Here is a 19,477-nt window from a genome sequence, read left to right on the forward strand (position 1 = left end):
TTCCCTCCCTCCCCTCCGCTCCCTGTAGCACGTCCCTGTTTCCATGGGAGGCCAGCACAGTATAGGGATCTGGGAAGGTGGGGACACCCAAGTCCTGGGAGAAGGCTGTCGGGAAGGGCAGGTCTGGGTTGAGACCCCAGCTCAGCCACTTACTAGGTGCGTGGCCTAGAGAAAAGCGCTAACCATTGTGGTCTTGTCACGCCTCAGGTGAGTGCGTCCAGTCCCGGCTCAGCTTTTTGGAGATGCTTAAATGAGGTGGTGCACTTGACACATGCTCGTTATGATCGGAGGGGAAGGAGAATGGGTAGAGGAGGGGCAGACCCTGGGTTCTGGGCTGGCTACCAGCGTTCTGGGTTTACTGTTCCCCGCCTCAAGGCAGTCACCTAACTCCAGGACTGGGGGAGGGATCTCGGGTGTGAACTCTTTATTATAGTTCATTTTTGGTGAGAAGGAAAAGACAGAAGTGGAAGGTGCCATCAGTTTTCTCCTTAGATGCCTTGGGGCAAATTCTAGGTACTTTTATTCTTGTGGGCAAGGGCTGGGAAGGCAGAGAGGGAGTTGGAGCAGATGGCTCTGTTTTTCTGCGGTCCTTGGTGGCCTTCCACACCTGCTGACTTCTGAGTCTTCTGTGTCTGGCCGGGGTTATTATCAGAAGCTGTGACCCACTGGGCAGTTTAGTCTAAGGAGGTCATCCTTCAGTCCCACTCATCAGGCCTTTATGAGAGAGTATAGGGTCTCCTCCTGGGGCCTCTCCTTGGGAGGGATGCAGGGAGATGCTGCCAGTGATGAGCTGGAGAGAGTGAGGGAGGCGTAGAGGATGCCGCTGTTGTTCTGGGCTTCATCCTGGTGAGAAGGAAGGAGAAGGGGGTGAGACAGTGAAAGGGGAGCTGTCCCCACCTGAGAGCAGTAACCCAGCACCTGAGGGTTCCACCGAGGCTGTGAGCAGTCCCTCTATTTCCTCCATCCCACCTTCTCCAAACTTCTCTTTAATTCCTTAAGGCCCTAGTCTGAGATGCTCACCTTGGGCTCCACCTTGGGCTCCAGCTTGGGCTCCAGCTGGGGCCCTGTTTGTTGTCCTAGAAAAAAATCAGGGTGTGCTGGGGTCAGGTGGCATGCCAGCCAGGGTAGGGAAATGGGCAGGGGCCTCCAGCAGTGAGGTCATCTGCTGCGTAAGGACCAGGGTCAGGCAGGAGGGATGGGTGGGGCACGTGTGTGAGCAGGGAGTGTGTGGGGACGGATAGGCCAAGGTGGAGGGTGGGGGAGTGATGGCCATAAGAACTTACTTTTAATCCCAATGTTCTCATATTTCTCCTCAGTGTTTTGGAAGGATCCCCTGTATAGGAAGGAGAGGGCGGAAAGTGGGTTAGAGGCTGAGCAGAAGAGAATTCAAACCTGTGTGGGGCTGGTTCTTTGTGTGGGGGCTCTGCGACCCCCTGACACTCTGAGGTGAGCTCTCATTTGAAGCTCTCTAGAGGCCTCCTGGAAGATCCAGAGGCAGTTTGCCGTGTAGCCAGCAGAGGTCCCAAGGACCCATTGCAGGCGGATTGTCCTGGAGAAGCTGCTTTGTTGGAAGAGCCCTGGAAAGGGTGAAGTCTTGTCTGCCCTGCGGTGTTGGTACAAACTAGAGAGTGAACAGCAGCTCCACCCATCTCAGGTCTTCTGGAGGGTGCCTAGGCCGGAAGGGAGAGAGGGGAGGAAAGGGGCTGGAGAGAAGGAAAGAAGTCGAAAAGATGGGCTGGAGGGAAGGAGAGGGGGGAGGGTGGAGAGGAAGAGGGCTCCAGCGGGAGGGAGGGAGGCGAGGCTGGGAGCTGAGGAGGGAAGTGGCTCTGAGAAAAGAGACACCCACTGGGAAAGGACCAGGAGAGCGGAGCGATAGGTGCCCTGTGCTCTTCCCATAAGGGACTTCCTGTTTCCCAAGCAGGACAAGCACTCACCTGGCTACAGTTCTGGCTTTAGTCTGCAGATCTGTAGGGGAACAGCAGTATGTCAGGGTGCCATCCATAGAGGGCGCCTCTCCTCCCTGCCTTCCTGCTCTGTGTGCTCTGGGACCAACCCCCAGAGAGACCAGGGCAGTGGAGCAGCTCTGCTGAACACACCTGGGATGCCTGAGGCTGCCCAACCCTGTCCTGTGGTTGTCCTCAACACCAAATTGGGAGAGCTGCTCTTACCTGCACCTTCTCTCTCCCTTCCTCCCTCCCACTCTCTCAACTTTTCCCTTTGTCTCCTTCCCCCTTCCTTGAATTCCCTAAGCATCCCTCAACCTTGCTCCTTCCACTGCTGAGGCCCTGCCCACCCATTCCTCTCCTTCCACCCTTGTCTCAGACTTTCTGCTTCCTCCTGCCCTGAAACACTGGCTTTTTGTGCTTTCCTTAGTGGTGGTGGTTTCTCTCCTGCCTTGTGAACCTCATGGCGGGGACCTGGGTCTGAACCGCAGCCCGTTCCTCTCCACCCTCTGCCACTGAAACCCACCAGTCTGCCCACCCTCTTCCCCCCTCATCCTCCTGAATTTCTCGGTGGCATCTCCCAAGGATTGGCCCGTGCTTCACAGACATCCCCTCCATCACCCAACACCCCATCCTAGGAGGTCCCGTCATCCACGGAGACAGCCCTCTGAACACACGGGACTCCTATGTCTCCCAGACTCCAGGGCCTTCTACTCCACCATACCCTGGACTTTTTTTTTTTTTTTTTTTAATCTCTGGGACTGAGAACTCTGAAATATTAAACGCCAGCATCATTTTTATGCTACAACTTTCTTTCCTTCCAGCTTTCTCTTACCACCATCCTGCTTACTATACCTGTGCGTTGACCCCATGAACTCTTGTGCCTTAATAATCCACTTTCTTTCGGGCTGTCCAAGCTCCTCGCTGATCCTCTACTCTCCACTCCCCTCTCACAAGCTCCTTGACCTCTCCTGTTCCCCTGTCCTTATGCCACACTTAGCTGACACATCTTTAATTCTGGCTGTGGCCTATGGCGGGGGTGCTATTTGCTTACCCAATATCCATCCATTTCTTCTTACTCAGTTACAGAACCTTGATTTTATTTGGGGTGGCAGTGTGCTCCCCTCCTGATAGATGTGGGACACATGACTACATCCTCGCCAATACAATTCAAGGGGAAGTTGTGGTCTTTTTGTCCTTTCTTCCTTCCTCCTGTTTCCTGCCTGGATTCAGAAATAATGGCTGGAGTCTGAGCAGCCATCTTGGATCATGAGGCAACCTTCAGGATAGAAGCCAGTAGCCAGGACAGTGAGCAGGAAGATGGAAGCCTGAGTGCCTGAGGACACTGGCCTCTGCTATCCGCCTCCTCACCCTTTTTTTTTTTTTTTTTTGGAATGTAATCTTTATTTACAGGACACTGCAAGAGAGGAGATTCTACATAGAAATAAGAAACCCACTGAGGAAGAGCTTCATACAGGTTGTACAGTTTGGAACTGGTCAAATAGAGTTTTGTTGTAAAAAGTGCTACAATAACAAAACACATTTAAAAAGAGTTCTTAGTAGAGAAACAGTAAGACAAACTTCTACCAAACAGAGTACACAACAAACAACTTTCTGCCTCAGCTGTACAATCTAAAAGTTAAAAGTCCCAGGAGTGCCATCCTGAACTTGGAACGTATAACCTTCAGAGGTAGTTTCTGGCACAACATTCTAATCTTCCTCTTCCTCTACAGAGAAATACTTCTCAATCAAGTTTAATGAAGCTTTGTACACAGACTCATTTTCATGGTTTTGTAGAGCTTCAATTTTGTCCAAACCTCCACATTCTTCAATCATTATACTAAGTTTCTCAGTTTCACCTAGTTTCTCAGCAGCCTGAAAGATGTTTGAAATGGCATCCAGAATAACCAGAATAATTTTGGTGTCTTTTGCAGTTAAGAGGTTCATCAATGGTTCTATTATGCCACAATGAACGAGGTATACAATCTGTTCAACTGTCCCACCACTTGTATAGTTGGTCACAGCCCAGACAGCTTCCTTTTTTGTCTTAAAGTCTGCCTTAGAGAGTACACCAACGAGGAATGGGACTAATCCATGATTCACAACTTGCTGTATCTGGTCCTGGCGACCAGCTGTAATGTTTGACATTGTCCACGTAGCTTCCTTCTGAATATTAGTTTTGGGGTTCGTTAGGAGGCTGGGAAAAACAGCAAGTGCTCCTGCATCTATTACAACCTGAGTCTGTTCATCTGTCCCAGTAACGATATTTCCTATGGCTCTTAGTGCAGGAGTCACAATGGGCAATTCAGTAGCTCCTAGAAGCTTCACAAGCTGGGGCACAACTCCTGTTTTCACAACCATTTCAATCCGTTCATTTGGACCATCAGTAAGGTAGGAAATGGCCCAGCAGGTATCTGCCAATACTTCTGGATCATCATGATGCAGGAGACGAACTAAGGTAGGAAGAATCTGCTCAACAGCATCTAATGGGGGTGCAGGATTCTTGTTGCGACAAAGGTTTGAAAGTGTCCAAGTAAGGTTACATAAGTAACCACATGCTAAAGATGACATATCAGGAACTGCAAGGAGAGCCAATAGTGGGTCAACTGCACCATACTGGATAACCAAGTCTCGAAAAACTGAACCATCACCTGCAATGTTTCCTAGAGCCCATACAGCTTGTTCACTGATGTGGGCATGGGAAGATGCCAACAGAGAAATGAATGCTGGGATAGCACCTCCATCTACCACAGCCTTGGTCTGTTCTGACGTCCCAGAAGCAATGTTAGTGAGAGCCCAAGCAGATTCAAACTGAATGGGACTACAATCAGTTCTGCCCAAGAAGGACACAAATTTTGGAATCAAACCGGCCCGGATTCTGTTGTCTATGGGGGGCTGTTTTTCCCTAGAAAGCAGTTTCCTAGCAGCTTGAGTAGCCTGGAGCTGGCTTTCCAAATTGTTGCTATTTATGCCTTTGACAATGTCATCAACAGACCAATTTACATGTAGCCCTGGTTGTTGCAGTTTTCCTGTAGTGGAGAGGTAGCATCATCAGGAAACGAGCTTACGTTTCTCCTTTTCAGCATCTGGTCATCCTTCTTAGCTTTCCTTAGCTCCACATTAACTTCTATTCGGCGCCACCTCATTTCTGTACTGTCTTTCCCCTTGTTCTTGAATCTGTTAAGGCGAGCAGCTGGTGAATTAGCATTCTCGTTGGTGGACATGGTTATGAGACAAAGGGAGAAAGCTACACAGCCGGCTCAGGCTTCCACAGGAGGCGGTCTGGGGCGCGCAAGCCGCAGGACAGCTGCCCTCAAAACGTCCACCACGGAACACCCCAAAGACGGTGTGGCCGCCTCCTCACCCTTTTATATGAGGGGAAACAAGAAACTCCGTCTTACGTAAACCCTGTTATTTTTGGTCTCTGGTGCCAGCAGGAAAACATAACTTCTAACCAACAAGTTCTAGAAGTTTCTAAACCTGCATGATTGAATACTGCGAGGGGAAACATGATCATGGGCCGCGAAGCTTTTACAGAGCTCTGGCTTCTCATCTGGGTGGAATCCTGAAATACCATCTTCCATTCCCTCAGTGACTATCACAGCTCTTCATCTCCGACCCTCATCCTCACTCTAGGGACAACTGTGATTTTTTCCTCTGCAGAATTAGAAACAATTTGTATATCATTGAGTTTATCAATATTTTTATTCATGGCTTTTAGGTTTTATGTCATACTTAGGGAGGCCATCTCCACTCCATGGATATAAGATGGTCTCACATGCTTTCCTCTAGTACTAGGGTTATTTTCCCCTTCATTTAACTCTTGGATTGATCTCTGTGGAATTTATTTTGGTACAAATTATGAGATCACATTATTTTCTCGGATGGCTGCTCAATTGTTCCAGCGCCATGTATTGAATGACTCCTCTTTCCCCATTGATTAGAAATGCTACTTGTTAACCTACTAAATTCCTGAATGTATTTTGATCTGTTTCATCCTGCCTATATTTGGGCTTTTCTCTTTTCATATATTGGTTCATCTGTGTTTCAGTATGACAGCATCGAGTCATTTTAATTATTACAACTTAACACTTGCAGGCGCTAATGCTCATGTGGTCCTTATTCCGTGCCAGGATCTATTCTCAATGCGTTACATTTAATTGTCATGACAACCCCCGGGGTAAGTATTATTACTCTTCTCATTTTACTGATGAGTGAGTTGAGGCCCAGAGTAATAGTATCATTGCACCAGAGTTTACTCAGCCAGGATTTGACTGCAGGCAGTCCAGACTCTGTGCTCTTCACCTCTGTGCTTTAGTGTCTGATGGGGCTAATCTCCTCTCACTGAAAATTTTCTTCAGAGGAATTTCAAGTCAATATTGGAGCGTGTTGGGGTGTAAATAATGAATGCCTCTAGCCCTGTCCTCTTGAGCTGTAAGTGCATACATCCACATTTCTGATGGACATCTCTACTCAGATGCCACACAGGCATCTCTAACATATCCCAAACTAGAGAACCATCGTTCTCCCCCAAACATGGTCTTTGACCTTCTGTGTTCTCTAATTTGCTTGGTGGTTCACCATGGATTCATTCACCCGAGTTCTTCTACTCCCTCACCTCTACACCAGTCCAATCACCAAGTCATACTGGTTTTCCCTCTTAAACTGTTCCAGGATCTGGCTCTCTCCCTCCATCCACCGCCACCGCATTAGACTGGCCCCGCCTGGCCCACCTCTGGCCCCTCCACCACAGACTGATGTATCTGTAAGGCAGAGCTGAGGTTGCCTCTGGGATCAGAGGCTCTTGGGTGTCATTTACAAGCTTCTCTTCTCCCATCTCCAGCCTCCCCCACAGCACTGAGCTACTTAGAGTTCCCGCACTGATTTCCTGCACCAGCGTGGACAGTGACCTCACCACCCTCACCGTTTGCCTGGCCAATTCTCTTATATTCTTTGAGACTTCTTGCAAGCTCACTTCCTATGGGAAGTCCTCCCTGAGTCCCCTCCTTTCTCCCAACCTACCACAGCTCTTTCCAAATGAGGCAGTCACTCCCTCTCCCCTCCCTCCACCCCTGAGTTCCTTGAAAGCAGGACCTATGCTTTATTTACATTTGTAATCTCCAATTACAAGCCAGCCCCTGGAAAATAGGCCCTCAACCAATGCTTGATGAGCTGAGCCAACTTCCTGTCCCTTCTGTTCTTGCCTTACTCTTCCCAGGGCTGACCCTCCCCTCCAAATGAACCAAAAGGTGAGGATTGATGAGAAATGATTAAGTCAAAAGACAAAAACTAGAAAATGATCAAACTTGTGGAGAGGGATTGGTCTGGAGCAGTGGTTCTCGAACTTGATGACACAGACACCACTTGATGAGACCTTTAAAAATGCAGATTCCCAAACCCACACTTCAAGCCCAGCAGGGATCTGCATTTTTTAACCAGCACCTGGGGTCGTTTTGATGCTGGTGGTTCTGAAAAGCACTCAGTTGGGAAGCTTGGTGGGGGGTGTGGCCCAGAACCACTTACCTTTGCTTCTCTTCCACCAGAGGTAGAGTATCAGTCCCAAAATTGCAAGTATGAGCACAGCACCAGCCAGTGCCACCCCAACTGCAGCTCCCACACTCAGGGGTGAAGACGCCGAACTCCCAGTGCCTTCCAAGACACTGAGGTCAGTGGTGGTGGGGGCAGTGGTGGTGGGGGCAGTGGTGGTGGGGCCCTCGGTGGTCTTCTCGGCAGCTGAGAAGACATGAGAATTTAGCAGATTCTCCCCTGGAGGACTGGAGGTTTCTGGATGAAACTTGTCACCTTGTTCCCTAGTTTGGGGAATATTGGGGGTGGGGAGCAACTCTCTGAAGCTCTCACACAGGGAGGGGGTAATGAATTTACATCACCCCAGCTTAAATGCTGACTCTACCTCCCATCAGTGGTGTGACCTCAGAACCTCATTTCATGGCCGACAAATAGGGATCACTAAATCACAGGAAGAAAAAAACATTTTTTCATTGTGGTAAAATATAGCTAACATAAAATTTACTGTTTTAACCATATTTAAGTATATAGTTCAGTTGCATTAAGTACATTCACAGTGTTGTGCAACCATCACCACTATCCTTCTCCAGAACTTTTTCATTTTCTCAAACCGAAACTCTGTCCCCATTCAACACTAACTATGCACCCCCTTCCCCAGCCCCAGACACCCACTGTTCTGTTCTGTCTCTATGAATTTGACTGCTCTAGGGACTTCTGATAAGTGGAACCAAACAGTATTTGTCCGTTCTAGATTGTTTTAATAAGTGACAAAACAACTGTAAAGCACCTAGTTAATGTTAGGAATATGTTTTTAAGATTAAATTAATATATATTGAACTTTACTTCCTACAAAAAGATTGTACCTTTGTAGATGTTTAATGCACTGTTTAAAAACTGACAGAATGCTAAACCACAGGAAAAAATTCAACTCCAATAAAATCTTCTGGTTAGTGTGGACCAAATTTTCTGTCGACCCTCATAAGAAAGGAATAATAAAACCATCTTTTAATTGAGATAAAAATTTTAAAGTCTTAAACAAATGTATATAACATGCTATTTAGAAAAATAAAAACCAGAGGAATACATATTAAAAAAAAAAACCTCCTAGAATGTGACTAAAGCCACACTCTAAGCTAAATTCATAGTATTAAGTGCTTTTATTATTTAAAACAAGAAGAAATTTGAAGAATGAACAGAATATATTATTCCTCAGAAAAAGTACCAAAACCACAAAGAAGCCAGCCCTAAGAAGACTCAGAGGAAAATAGTAATGAAACCTATGTAGGAATAAATTTATTAGGAATCAGGACAACAGAAATAAATGCAGGAAGTAGTTATTTAGGGGAAAACCAAACAAAAAAACAAGAAACAAACAAGAAAATAGACAAGACTCTTGCAAACCTAACAAGAGCCTGCTGAAATCATTTGTGAGTGTATGCTCAATTATAGGTTGATAAATTTTAAAAACTGAATTGGATGATTTTCTGAAATAAAAATTTTTGAAAATGGAGTTAAGTAGTACACTTTCAGTGATAGGTAAACAAAGAAGTAAAAACTTTAGGGACGCCTGACTGGCTCAATCAAAAGAGCATGAGACTCTTGGTTTGGGGGTCATGAGTTTGAGCCCTACATCTGGGGTAGATTTTGCTAAAACAATAAACTTGAAAAAAAAGTGAGAACTCTATTAAAGAACTACCTATCATAATTAGGATTCCAAGCTCAGGAGGTTTTATGGGTAAATTCTTTTTTTTTTTTTTTAGATTTATTTATTTTTTTAACAGAGAGAGAGACAGCGAGAGAGGGAACACAAGCAGGGAGAGTGGGAGAGGGAGAAGCAGCCTTCCCGTTGAGCAGGGAGCCCGATGTGGGGCTCGATCCCAGGACCCTGGGATCATGACCTGAGCCGAAGGCAGACACTTAACGACTGAGCCACCCAGGTGCCCTTTATGGGTAAATTCTTATGAAAATTTAAGGAACAAATAATTCCCAAATAGATTCTAGAACACAGAGAGATATGGTAAACGATGCAATTCTAATTCATTTCATAAAATGATAATGTAATCCTGACGCTACTTTCCATTCATAATTTTTTTTTTTTTTAATGCAGGTTAAAATGATAAAGGCCTATGTTTCTTACTGATCTGAGGGGAGGAAAATACCCAGGACCGGCACATTGGGAACGTAGGTTGACACAACCTTTGGGAGTGCATTTGCAAAATGTAACATACCCAGGCATGCCCTTTGACCCAATGATTTCAGTGCTAGAAATTTATCCTGTGGAAATGCTGAGCAAGTGTTCAAAGGCCTGTGTTTAGGGGTGTTCTTTGCAGCTTTGTTTGTGATGTGGCAGCAACTCAAGACAGAAGACTGAGTAAGTAGATTGTGATACATTGCTGCAGCGGGGACGCCCTGCAGCCTTTTTTTTTTAAAAAGCAGAGTTGTACATGTACTGAAAGGAGAGATATTTTGTGGTACGGGCAAATGTAAACAAGTTGTAGAGCAGAATAGTACACGGTTTGATTCTATTTGTGTTATGTCTATATCTATTATCTGTAAGAGAGAACATTTTGCAGAAAGAAGTAGTGGCTGGGGAGATAAAGTACAGAGAAAAAAATATAGTTTTCATTTGACTCCCTTCTGTATTGTTTGACCTTTTTTTTAATGATGTGCAAGTATTACCAGTACCTTTATTATTTTCAAAATTTAACATTTATCAAACTTGTATAGGCACATAATTGATTTTTTAAAAAAGATTATTTATTTATTTAAAGATTTTGTTTATTTATTTGACAGAGAGACAGCGAGAGACGGAACACAAGCAGGGGGAGTGGGAGAGGGAGAAGCAGGCTTCCCGTGGAGCAGGGAGCCCGATGCGGGGCTCGATCCCAGGACCCTGGGATCACGACCTGAGCTGAAGGCAGACACTTAACGACTGAGCCACCCAGGCGCCCCAGAAGATTTATTTATTTATTTGAGAGAGAGAGTACGGGGTGGGGGGGCAGAGGAAGAGGGAGAAAGAGAATCCCAAGCTGACTCCCCGCTGAGTGTGGAGCAGGACATGGGCTCAATCTCAGGATCCTGAGATCAGGGCCTGAGCCAAAACCAAGAGTCAGTTGCTTAACCAACTGGGCCACCCAGGCGCCCCAATAGGCACATAATTTAAAGAGTCCACAAATTCCATACAGTTTATAAAAACAGTAGCCCCTGCATAAGCCCACCCTTAGCTATTTCTTCTGACATTAACCTTGTATTTCTTTTTTTTTTTTTAAAGATTTTTTATTTATTTATTGAGAGAGAGAGAATGGTAGAGAGAGAGCATGAGAGGGAAGAAGGTCAGAGGGAGAAGCAGACTCCCCGCTGAGCAGGGAGCCCGATGCGGGACTCGATCCTGGGACTCCAGGATCATGACCTGAGCCGAAGGCAGTCGCTTAACCGACTGAGCCACCCAGGCGCCCTAACCTTGTATTTCTAAATCACATGAATATATAGCTGTTGCTTGACTTGTCTCAAGTCGTGTTTATTTACTTCCTCCCACTGAAATCGAGGATTTAGATTTCTCACACCCTCATTTTCTCCATTTTACTTGACAGTCCAGCATCCGATGTTCTTTTCACGACATGGGTTCTTCACTTGCCTTCTGGAACAACATTCTCTCTGTTCTTTTCCTGTGTCCCTAGCAGCTCCTTCTGTCTTCTTGTTGATTCCACCTTTCCCTAACCTGTAACAGTCATGGGACCTCCTTAGTTCAGTCTAGGACCCCCTCTCTATCTACACTCACTTCCCAGACAATTTATCCAGTCCCATGGCATTAATTACCAGCAACATGCCATTCCTGCCCAAATTTACATATCCAGCCACCTCTCTCCCCACGCTTCCGACTCCTGCATCTCACTGCCTACTCACACCTCCATTTGTTTGTCTTATAATGTCTCAAATTTCAGATGTCCAGAACAGAACTCTTGATTTCCTCCCAAGCCTGTTCCTCCCCCATGTCCCCCTCTCTGTAAATAGCAACGCCATCCTTCAAGATGCTCAGGCCAAAAGCCTTAGAGTCACCCTTGCTTCTTCTCTTTCTTACCCCCACATCCCATCATCTGCAAATCCTGTCTGCTCAGTCTTCAAAATATAACCAGCATCTCCCCTGCCCTTGTTATCACCCTATTCAACACATATCACCTCTCACTGGTGTCCCTGCTGGTGACCTTACTCATCTTTACAGTCTGACTCTCCATACAACAGCTGGAGGGACACTTGTACAATGCACATCAGAGCACAGCAGGAAACCCTCACTAGACTCATTGCGCTGAGTGAAAGTTCTTTCCCTGGCTTTCAGAGCCACACAGGACCTGCCCCCACTGCCTGTTCTGATCTCACCTCCTGCCACCATCAGCTTCTTCATCTGCTTCGGCTGTACTTGTCCCACCTCATGGCCTCTGCCCTTGCTGATCCCTCTTGACTGGAACATTCTTCTCCAGACCTCTCCCTCACTTCCTGTAGATCTGTGACTAGGCTGGATTTCTCAGCTGGCTTCTCTTAGATCCACTCCCCAACTCTTCTCCACCTGCTTTGTGCCTTTGGAGGCTGGTTTTAGTGGACTCCATCCATGGGCTCTCTCACACACTGGTTCCTATTCAGTGGCCAGTGGGAGTCACCATCAGGAGATAGAGGGAGAGGGGCGCCTGGGTGGCTCAGTTGGTTAAACGTCTGCCTTCGGCTCAGGTCATGATCCTGGGGTCCTGGGATCGAGCCTCACGTCGGGCTCCCTGCTCAGTGGGCAGTCTGTTTCTCCCTCTCCCTCTGCCCCTCCCCACGCCACCCCCCAACCCCCGCTCATGCTCTCAGTCTCACTCTCTCAAATAAATAAATAAAATCCTAAAAAAAAGAGAGAGGGAGAGAGGAGGGTAGGTCATGGCATAGCCCTTGGCCCCTCTCCACTGGGTCTTGTATTAATCTGGGTTCTCAGAGACATAGAACCAATGGGGTATAGAAAGAGATGTAGAGTTTTGAGGAATTGGTTAGTGTGATTATGATAGCTGAGAAGTTGTAGTTTGCTATCTGCAAACAGGAGGCCCAGAAAAGCTGGGGTTTTAGTTCCAGGTCAGACCTATAGTTCTGAGAACCAAGGAGACCATTTATGTAAGCCCCAGTGTGATCCTAAAGTCCCAAGAACCAGAAGCTCCAAAGTCTGAGGGCAGGAGAAGCAGAGGTCCCTGCCCATCCTCTATTTTTTTGTTCTTTTCAGGCCCTCAAGGATTTGGATGATGCCCACCCACTGCTAAACTCTTCTGGAAATACCATCACAGACATATCCAGAAAGAATGTCTTACCATCTCTCTGGGCATCCCTTAGCCCATTCAAGTTGACACGTAAAACTAACCATCCCAGACATGTTGACTCTATCTCCCCAGAGGCTACAGCTCCTCTCTGGTCCTAGTACCTTCTCTCTACCCTGCTCGTCAGTCATGGGGTTGGTTGCAGGTGTCTCCCATCCCTGACTGGTTTCCCTATCCTGTGCTCTACTCAAAACTCTCCTCAGTCCCCCTGTTGCAGTGGCTGCTTCCTCCTGGCTCTGACTAATATCTCTGGGGCCTTTCCGTTCCAGCTGAATAGAGTAGCACCCCTAGCAACCTTTATCCCCCAGATCCTGCTCCATTTCCCTCCTTTTCTCTTTTCACCACCATTCAACACACAGAATTAATTTGTTGGCTTTCTTTTCCGTCTTCTTTCCACATTTATGTGCAAGTGGCATTGTTGTGAGCATGTTTTGCTTTTTTTTCTTTCTTTCCTGCTGTTTCCCCAGTGTCCGTATTAGCACCTGACACATAGTAGGTGTTCAATCAATATTTGTTGAATGAATGAATGAATGAATGAATTTTCTCTTAGAATTTCAAGGCATTCAACCATTGTCTTCCAGCTTCCTCTGTTACTATGGAGACGGCCAAAGCCATTGTGATTCCCAAGTTTCCTGTGGTCTGTTTTTTCCTCCTTGGAAATTTTTTGGATCATCTTTTTGTCCCTGATGTTTTGAAATTTCATGTTGCTGTGTCCCAAGGTAGGTCTTTTTATTTTTACCCATTTCTCTGGACTCCTTTGTTCTGGAAAATTTCTAGAGTTATTTGGTCAATGTTTTCTTCCCATGGCCTTCTCTCTTCTCTGTTTCTGGAACTCCCATTATTCAGAGGCTGGAGCTCTTGGACCAATCCTCATTTTTTCTTTATATTACTTTCCTATGGCTGCTGTAAGAAATGACCACAAACTGGGTGACTTTAAACAACCGAAGTTTAGTCTCTCACAGTCCTAGAGGCCAGAGGTCGGAGAGCAAGGTGTTACTAGGGCCTCACACCCTCGGGAGGCTCTGGGCGAGACTCTGTTCCCTGCTTCCTCCAGCTTCTGGAGGCTGCACCACTGAGTCTCTGCTCTGTGGCCACACTGCCCTCTCTTCTGTGACAAGTCTCCCTCTGCCTCCCTCTTAGAAGGAGGCTTGTGTTTGCATTTAGGGCCCTCCCAGAGAATCTCAGATAACCTCCTCACCTCAGAAGTCCTAACTGACTCATATCTGTTACCATGTAAGGTAACAGTCCCAGGTTCTGGGGGCTGGGATGTGGACACGTCTTTGTGGGGGCTGCTATCCAACCCGCTGCAGTTTTCAGATCCATGACTCTTTGTCGGCTTTCTGGGACATTTGTGTCAAGTTGATCTCTCAATCCTTTTACCAGGTTTTCCATTTTTGCCATTATAGCTTAAATTCCCAAGAGCTCCTTGTTTGTTTGGAAAGCTCCTTCTGTTGCTCCATGCTTGTGGTCTTAACTTTCTGAAGATGGTAGTTATCTGAGTTTTATTCTCCCTTCATTGTTTTGGTGTCTTCCAGGTACTTCCCTTCGCTCCCCACCTCCCCATTTGTTTTGCTGTGTGTTTCGTGGGGGAAGGATTCCTTAAGTGTTCAATGTAATCATAGTTTTAAAATGGCGTATCTAGCCTCAGGCATCCCAGGCACAGCAGAAGCGAGGGGTCAATCATCAGGGCTGGAGGATTCCGTGTGAGGCTGAGACCCCATGTCCTTGGCCACTTGGCGGCCAGCATGCAGAGAGCCATGCTGATTGGAAGCTGTGTGTGTGGTCTGGGAGAAAGTGCTTGTCAGCTAGTGGGCTGTAGGATCTGTTAGGATTTCTAGATCCTTTTGGGCCCATCAGATAGATTTTCCAGAGAAGAATCTCCTGATTTCTTGCCCTTGGTTCGGTGGGGGATACCAGCTGCGTTGCTGGAGTCCTGGGAGGCATCTAAGGGGTGGGGGGCAAGACATTTAGTGTCTCATCAATTCACCAAATCTCCAGTTTTAAGGACTGAACCCTTGCCCCCAGTATGCCTGGGGTACTGCTCCCAGAGTCCCTCTTGTCCATGCTTTCTGAAAAGCAAATCTCCAGTCTCTGCTGGGTGGGGAGGGGGCAGAGAGGTTTCCCTGCTTCTTAAATAGATTCTCACCTAGTCCTTTAGCTTTCTGACCCCCTTTCACTCCCACTGTCGGGAGGTCTGCGGTCGCCCTTTTGCAGTTTAAAAATCGCCTTTCTTCTGGGTCTCCCCACTGCCAGTTTTCGGCTAAGCTCCCCAGGTCTCCTAGGCCAGTTACATTAGTCTATGTATTTCTAGCTTCCCAAATATTGTTTCTGACCACAGGACTCACATATTTTTTGTCCTTGTAGATTTTGTCTTAAAAAATTCCCTTTGCTGTCATTTTAGTAGGATTTGGTAGAGAAAGGAAGTAAACGTGCATATAACCCACCATTTGGCCAGTATTTATGCAATATTTTCTAGAGAAAATAGAAAACGAACATTCAAAAAATAATGTTGCATATTAGTATAAAAATAAAAGATTTAGAGGAAAGCATCTCATGAGATATTTACATGGTCTTTAGAAGAACACTCCCCCAAGGTTACTGAGGTATATATAAAATAGGGGCCATTCCTGGGTGGGAAGATTGGACTTACACTGATTTCCATTTCTGTCAATTGCCTTATAGGTTTAATGCAATTCTGATTTTAAAAATACCTGTTGGTGTTTTCTTCAGAACTTGGCAAACTTACCCTAACATTTATGTGAAATAATAGGGCCAAAAGAATAAGGTTTTTGAGGAAGTAACGTGGTTCTGATGGACATAGTCTTATCATCCACTGAAACATGTGAAGTTACAATCTCTAGAACAGTGTGGTAGCAACAAGATAAAAGACAGAACAGGGAAATGGAGTTGACAGACCAGAAGTGGGTGCTATCCGGCAAAAAGGCCAGGCCTATGAGTCAATGAAGAAGAGAAAAAAGATTCCATAAATGCAGTTGGGATGATTGATTTGTTTCTTGGTGTAAAGATCAAATTAGTTCTTTACCTCAAACCATATACCAAAAGAAATCCTCAATACATTAATGAGTTTTACTGTCAAAAGAAAGCAGATAAAAATCAGGAGAAATTAAAATATTTTCAGCTCCTAGTACAATACAGGATTTTGGGCTAAGAAATAAAAAGAGGAACTTACAAAGGAGAGTATAGTGAGAAAACATCTGTATGTAAAAAACATTATTATGCCAACCACAAACTTATCAGTTCTATTAGCAGCAAACATTCCTTTAGGGTGATGTTTTTGCATGGTGATACTTATCCTGGGTAAAAACATTTCTTTTTATTACTTTCCTGTATTTAAAAAATATATATGAGCATGAATATCCAATTAATTGCATTAATTGAAAAAATTAATTTATTGGGCGCCTGGGTGGCTCAGTCGGTTAAAGCGACTGCCTTCGGCTCAGGTCATGATCCTGGAGTCCCGGGATCGAGTTCCACATCGGGCTCCCTGCTCGGCAGGGAGTCTGCTTCTCCCTGTGACCCTCTTCCCTCTGGTGCTCTCTAGCTCTCATTCTCTCTCTCTCAAATAAGTAAATAAAATCTTAAAAAAAATTAATTTATTGATGAAACTCATAGCAAACGTGACTGAAACTGAAAAATGAGAAAAGTCAGGAGGATTATGGAGGAGGAAGGGGGGTCTGAGAGCCAAAATCTCCCCAAAAAGGCCATTTAAGGGAAGATGGAGGAGGTGCCAGAAATATAAATCCAAGGCTGTCTTGCCTAATTCAGGTTGTGAGCCACTGTCTATTTGCTCTAAAACCAGTATGGTGGTCCTACGGGGCAGTGGTTACCAAGAGTGGGGACACAGAGAGTGTCCTTCCCACCAGGAACAGTGATGCATTGCTCAGACTTGGCAGCACAAGTGATTGTAAAAAGCAAACCTATGATTTTTAGTTTTTAAGGAACTGTCTACAGACAATACACCCTCCAGTCCCTGCTCCTCAGAGAGACGCCCTCCCCACACTGCTCTGGGGACAAACCTAGGTTCAAGTTCCCACGGCCTGCTGAGTAACATGGGAAGATCTATTAATGTAACACATCCCATTATGGGGTGAACAATAGGTCAAGACAATGATATGATCAGGTCAGCCGGTGAGGCTGAGCAACTACTGGTTAAGAGTGGAGGCTCTGGGCTTAAACTGGGTTCAAGTCCCGCCTGCACCAGGACTGTGGCTTTGGGCAAGTCAGTGTTTAGGTTCCTGGAGCCTCAGCGTCCCAATATATTTCTAACAGGAAGATGACAGCAGTACTTACTGTTAACTGTGGGGTCGTGGGGAAGGTTAACTAGGGCGATGCATACCAGGTTGCTCGACCCGACACAGTGCACAGTAAGTGGGAGCTGCCCTATTTCTGCTGCAGACGCGCCTCTCAAAGGCCAGCACGGAGCAGCGAGATCGGAGTGGGCAGTGGGGACAGTACAGGCAGAGGTGGGGACTAGGGATGGGGGAGCAAGGCGGGTAAAGACGATGGAGGTGGGGAAGAGGGAGATGGGGAAGGAGAGGAGGGCTGGGGCTGGGGCGGGGAGCATTGTGGGCCGGGTTCCGAGGAGCAGAGCAGGAGAAGGAAGTGGGGGTTTTGGGAAAACAGGTAATGGGGTGTTGCCAGGGGACCGGGGCTCTCGGTCATCGTTGGGTACCTGCTGTGTGTGCTGGGCGGAGCCCATGGCTGTGGGGAGACGTAAGACTCAGGGCTGGCTGGGGCTGCATGCACGGACACATGACAAAGGGAAGGCAGCCCACATCCTGAAGAAGTCAAGTCCACCTGGACAGCATGGGGGGGGGTAGGGAGGCAGGGCTGGAGCCCCAGCTTGGAGCAAGAAGGGAGGGTAACTGGGAAGCCCAGGAGGTGCTGAGGCCGGGGCCTGGGGGGCCTGGATCAGGAGCGGGCAGTGAGGGGGGTGGTCAAGGAGGGCAACCCAGGCCTGGGGTGATGGAGGAGAAAGAGCAAAGTTGGCAGAGGCCTAGGGAGGGGGTGAGTGTGGGGAGAGGAGTCTGAGAGAAGGGGTGAGCAGGAAGATCGGGGCCTGGCCAGGCCTGGGGGACGAGGGCACCATGGCCTTTAAGAGCCTCAGCAGGGTGGGTGTGGCGGCTGCCGGGGCAGCTGGACTCACCGTGGGTGACGGTGAGCCTGGTCCCCTGGAGGGACTGCCACACCTGCATGCCGTTTCTTAGTGTTTTCACCTGGATCCGGCAAAAGTATATATTCTCATCCTCCTTCCGCAGGTTCGATATCCACAGGGAGCCAGACTTCTGACCCGTTGGCAAGTTCAGGGAGATGCGGTTCTTGTATTCCTCATGGATGAAACTCTGAGTACTGTTGTAGATGACCTGCCCATGGAACTGTCCCCGTCTCAAGGCTATACTCACTCTGGGATCCTTGGCCAACTCCCAGCAGTAATAGAAGGAGAAACGGATATGGACGGAGCCACCCATGGGGGCTGAGAGGTGATCTGGTTGCTCGATCCCATAGTCATATTTTGAATCACATTCTTCTGACCTACCTGCAGGACGGGGGAGAGGAGAGACTTTGAAGCCACTGGGAGAGATGAAGAAGATAACCCCAGACCTTCTGACACCCTCACCATGGGCAGTAGTGTGACAGATGGTATACCGGACTGGCTCTCTGGCCTGGGTGTCCCCGTCGCCAGACTTGGGGTAGGGGGGAGGGCGAAGGGTTGGGGCTGACTAGCACTATGGGACCAGCCCGTCGCTTACTGGGGTTGGGAGGCCTGGCCAGCTACCCCAGCAGACCCCTTCTCTAGCTGCCGAGCCTCAGCCCTTCCTGGGGACTCGCTGGGCCTCGGGGCAGAGCCAGGGTGTCCCGGACACTCACCAGGCTGCAGACATGTCGGCAACAGCAGCAGAGACAGCAGCAGGGACAGACCCATTGCCTCACTCTCCTCCCAGGGGAGGAGAAGACAAGCAGCTCTTCCAAGGCCAGAGGGGAGGCCCTAGGGGGTGCCTCCGTGGGGAGTCAGGAGGTACCTGGAGAGCGTGGATCAGGCCTCTTCAGAGGAGCAAGGGAGGGTGAGAGCCTTCCCCAAACTCACCCGTACCCAGAGTTACCAGCACTTCCTTTATCAATCCGGTTTCTTCTTTTCCTACGTTGCAAAAGTGCTTCCTTGTGGTCAGAGCTCAGAGAGCCACGACAGAGGCCCTCAGCCTCTATCTTCACGCTGAGGGCCATGGTTCTGACCTTGGCCATGTGTGGCCTCTCCCTTCTGCCTCGACTCCTGGCCATTGCCAGCATCTCTACCTCCTTAGGAGTCAGTGTCTGTCTCTCTAGCTCTCCTTTTCATTGGCTGAGTGTCTCCTGGCCTCTGTCTGTCCTCCCAGATGAAGGGGCGGCAGCAAGACCAGCTCCAGCTCTTGCAGCAAGATGACAGGCAGCCATGAGTCTCTGCCCAGCTATAGCCCCCTAGAGAGGAGGAGGAGGGAGCCACTGGTGGTCAGATGCCCTTGACCTCCAGCCCCAGCAGCAAGGACTCCTAGCTTGCTCTTGGTTCTTCTCCCTCCCGGCAGGGGCTCCCCTTCAGCAGCCCCCGGCAGTCCTGTGCAGGACCCAGGCCTTCCAGGCCCCTTCCCTGCCCTGATCAGCTCCTTTTGTGGGGTCTCACAC

The 19,477-nt window shown here is 47.7% G+C and overlaps 1 protein-coding gene and 1 pseudogene across 2 annotated transcripts; both read right to left on the reverse strand.

Moving 5' to 3' along the window:
* Positions 1–480: 480 nt before the first annotated feature.
* PILRA (paired immunoglobin like type 2 receptor alpha) lies at positions 481–18,956 on the reverse strand. 2 transcript variants are annotated; one of them, XM_035722331.1, is made up of 7 exons: positions 18,692–18,946; positions 17,970–18,359; positions 7,467–7,676; positions 1,935–1,965; positions 1,284–1,333; positions 1,021–1,076; positions 481–843 (listed from the first exon to the last, which is right to left on the reverse strand). In XM_035722331.1, exons 1-7 carry the CDS (start codon positions 18,744–18,746, stop codon positions 709–711), a joined length of 927 nt encoding a protein of 308 aa, XP_035578224.1. In that variant the 5' UTR covers positions 18,747–18,946; the 3' UTR covers positions 481–708. The 2 variants fall into 2 exon arrangements, with proteins under 2 accessions (XP_035578224.1, XP_027468116.2); XM_027612315.2 differs by lacking the exon at positions 7,467–7,676 and having other exon boundaries at positions 18,692–18,956.
* On the reverse strand, positions 1,972–7,445 carry LOC118356036 (annotated as a pseudogene).
* Positions 18,957–19,477: the final 521 nt, after the last annotated feature.

Source organism: Zalophus californianus, chromosome 10 (assembly GCF_009762305.2).
Source record: "Zalophus californianus isolate mZalCal1 chromosome 10, mZalCal1.pri.v2, whole genome shotgun sequence".
In the NCBI taxonomy this organism is placed as follows: Eukaryota; Metazoa; Chordata; class Mammalia; order Carnivora; family Otariidae; genus Zalophus; species Zalophus californianus.

Bases quoted from the DNA above. Each gene is read 5' to 3' on its own strand.
- PILRA (XM_035722331.1), bottom strand. From the start codon at position 18,746: ATGGGTCTGTCCCTGCTGCTGTCTCTGCTGCTGTTGCCGACATGTCTG. The intron at 1,966-7,466 runs GTAAGTGGTTCT...GTTCCCCTACAG, and splicing joins CTGGTGGAAGAGAAGCAAAG to ATCTGCAGACTAAAGCCAGA. The intron at 1,334-1,934 runs GTGAGTGCTTGT...CTTCCTATACAG, and splicing joins AAAGCCAGAACTGTAGCCAG to GGGATCCTTCCAAAACACTG.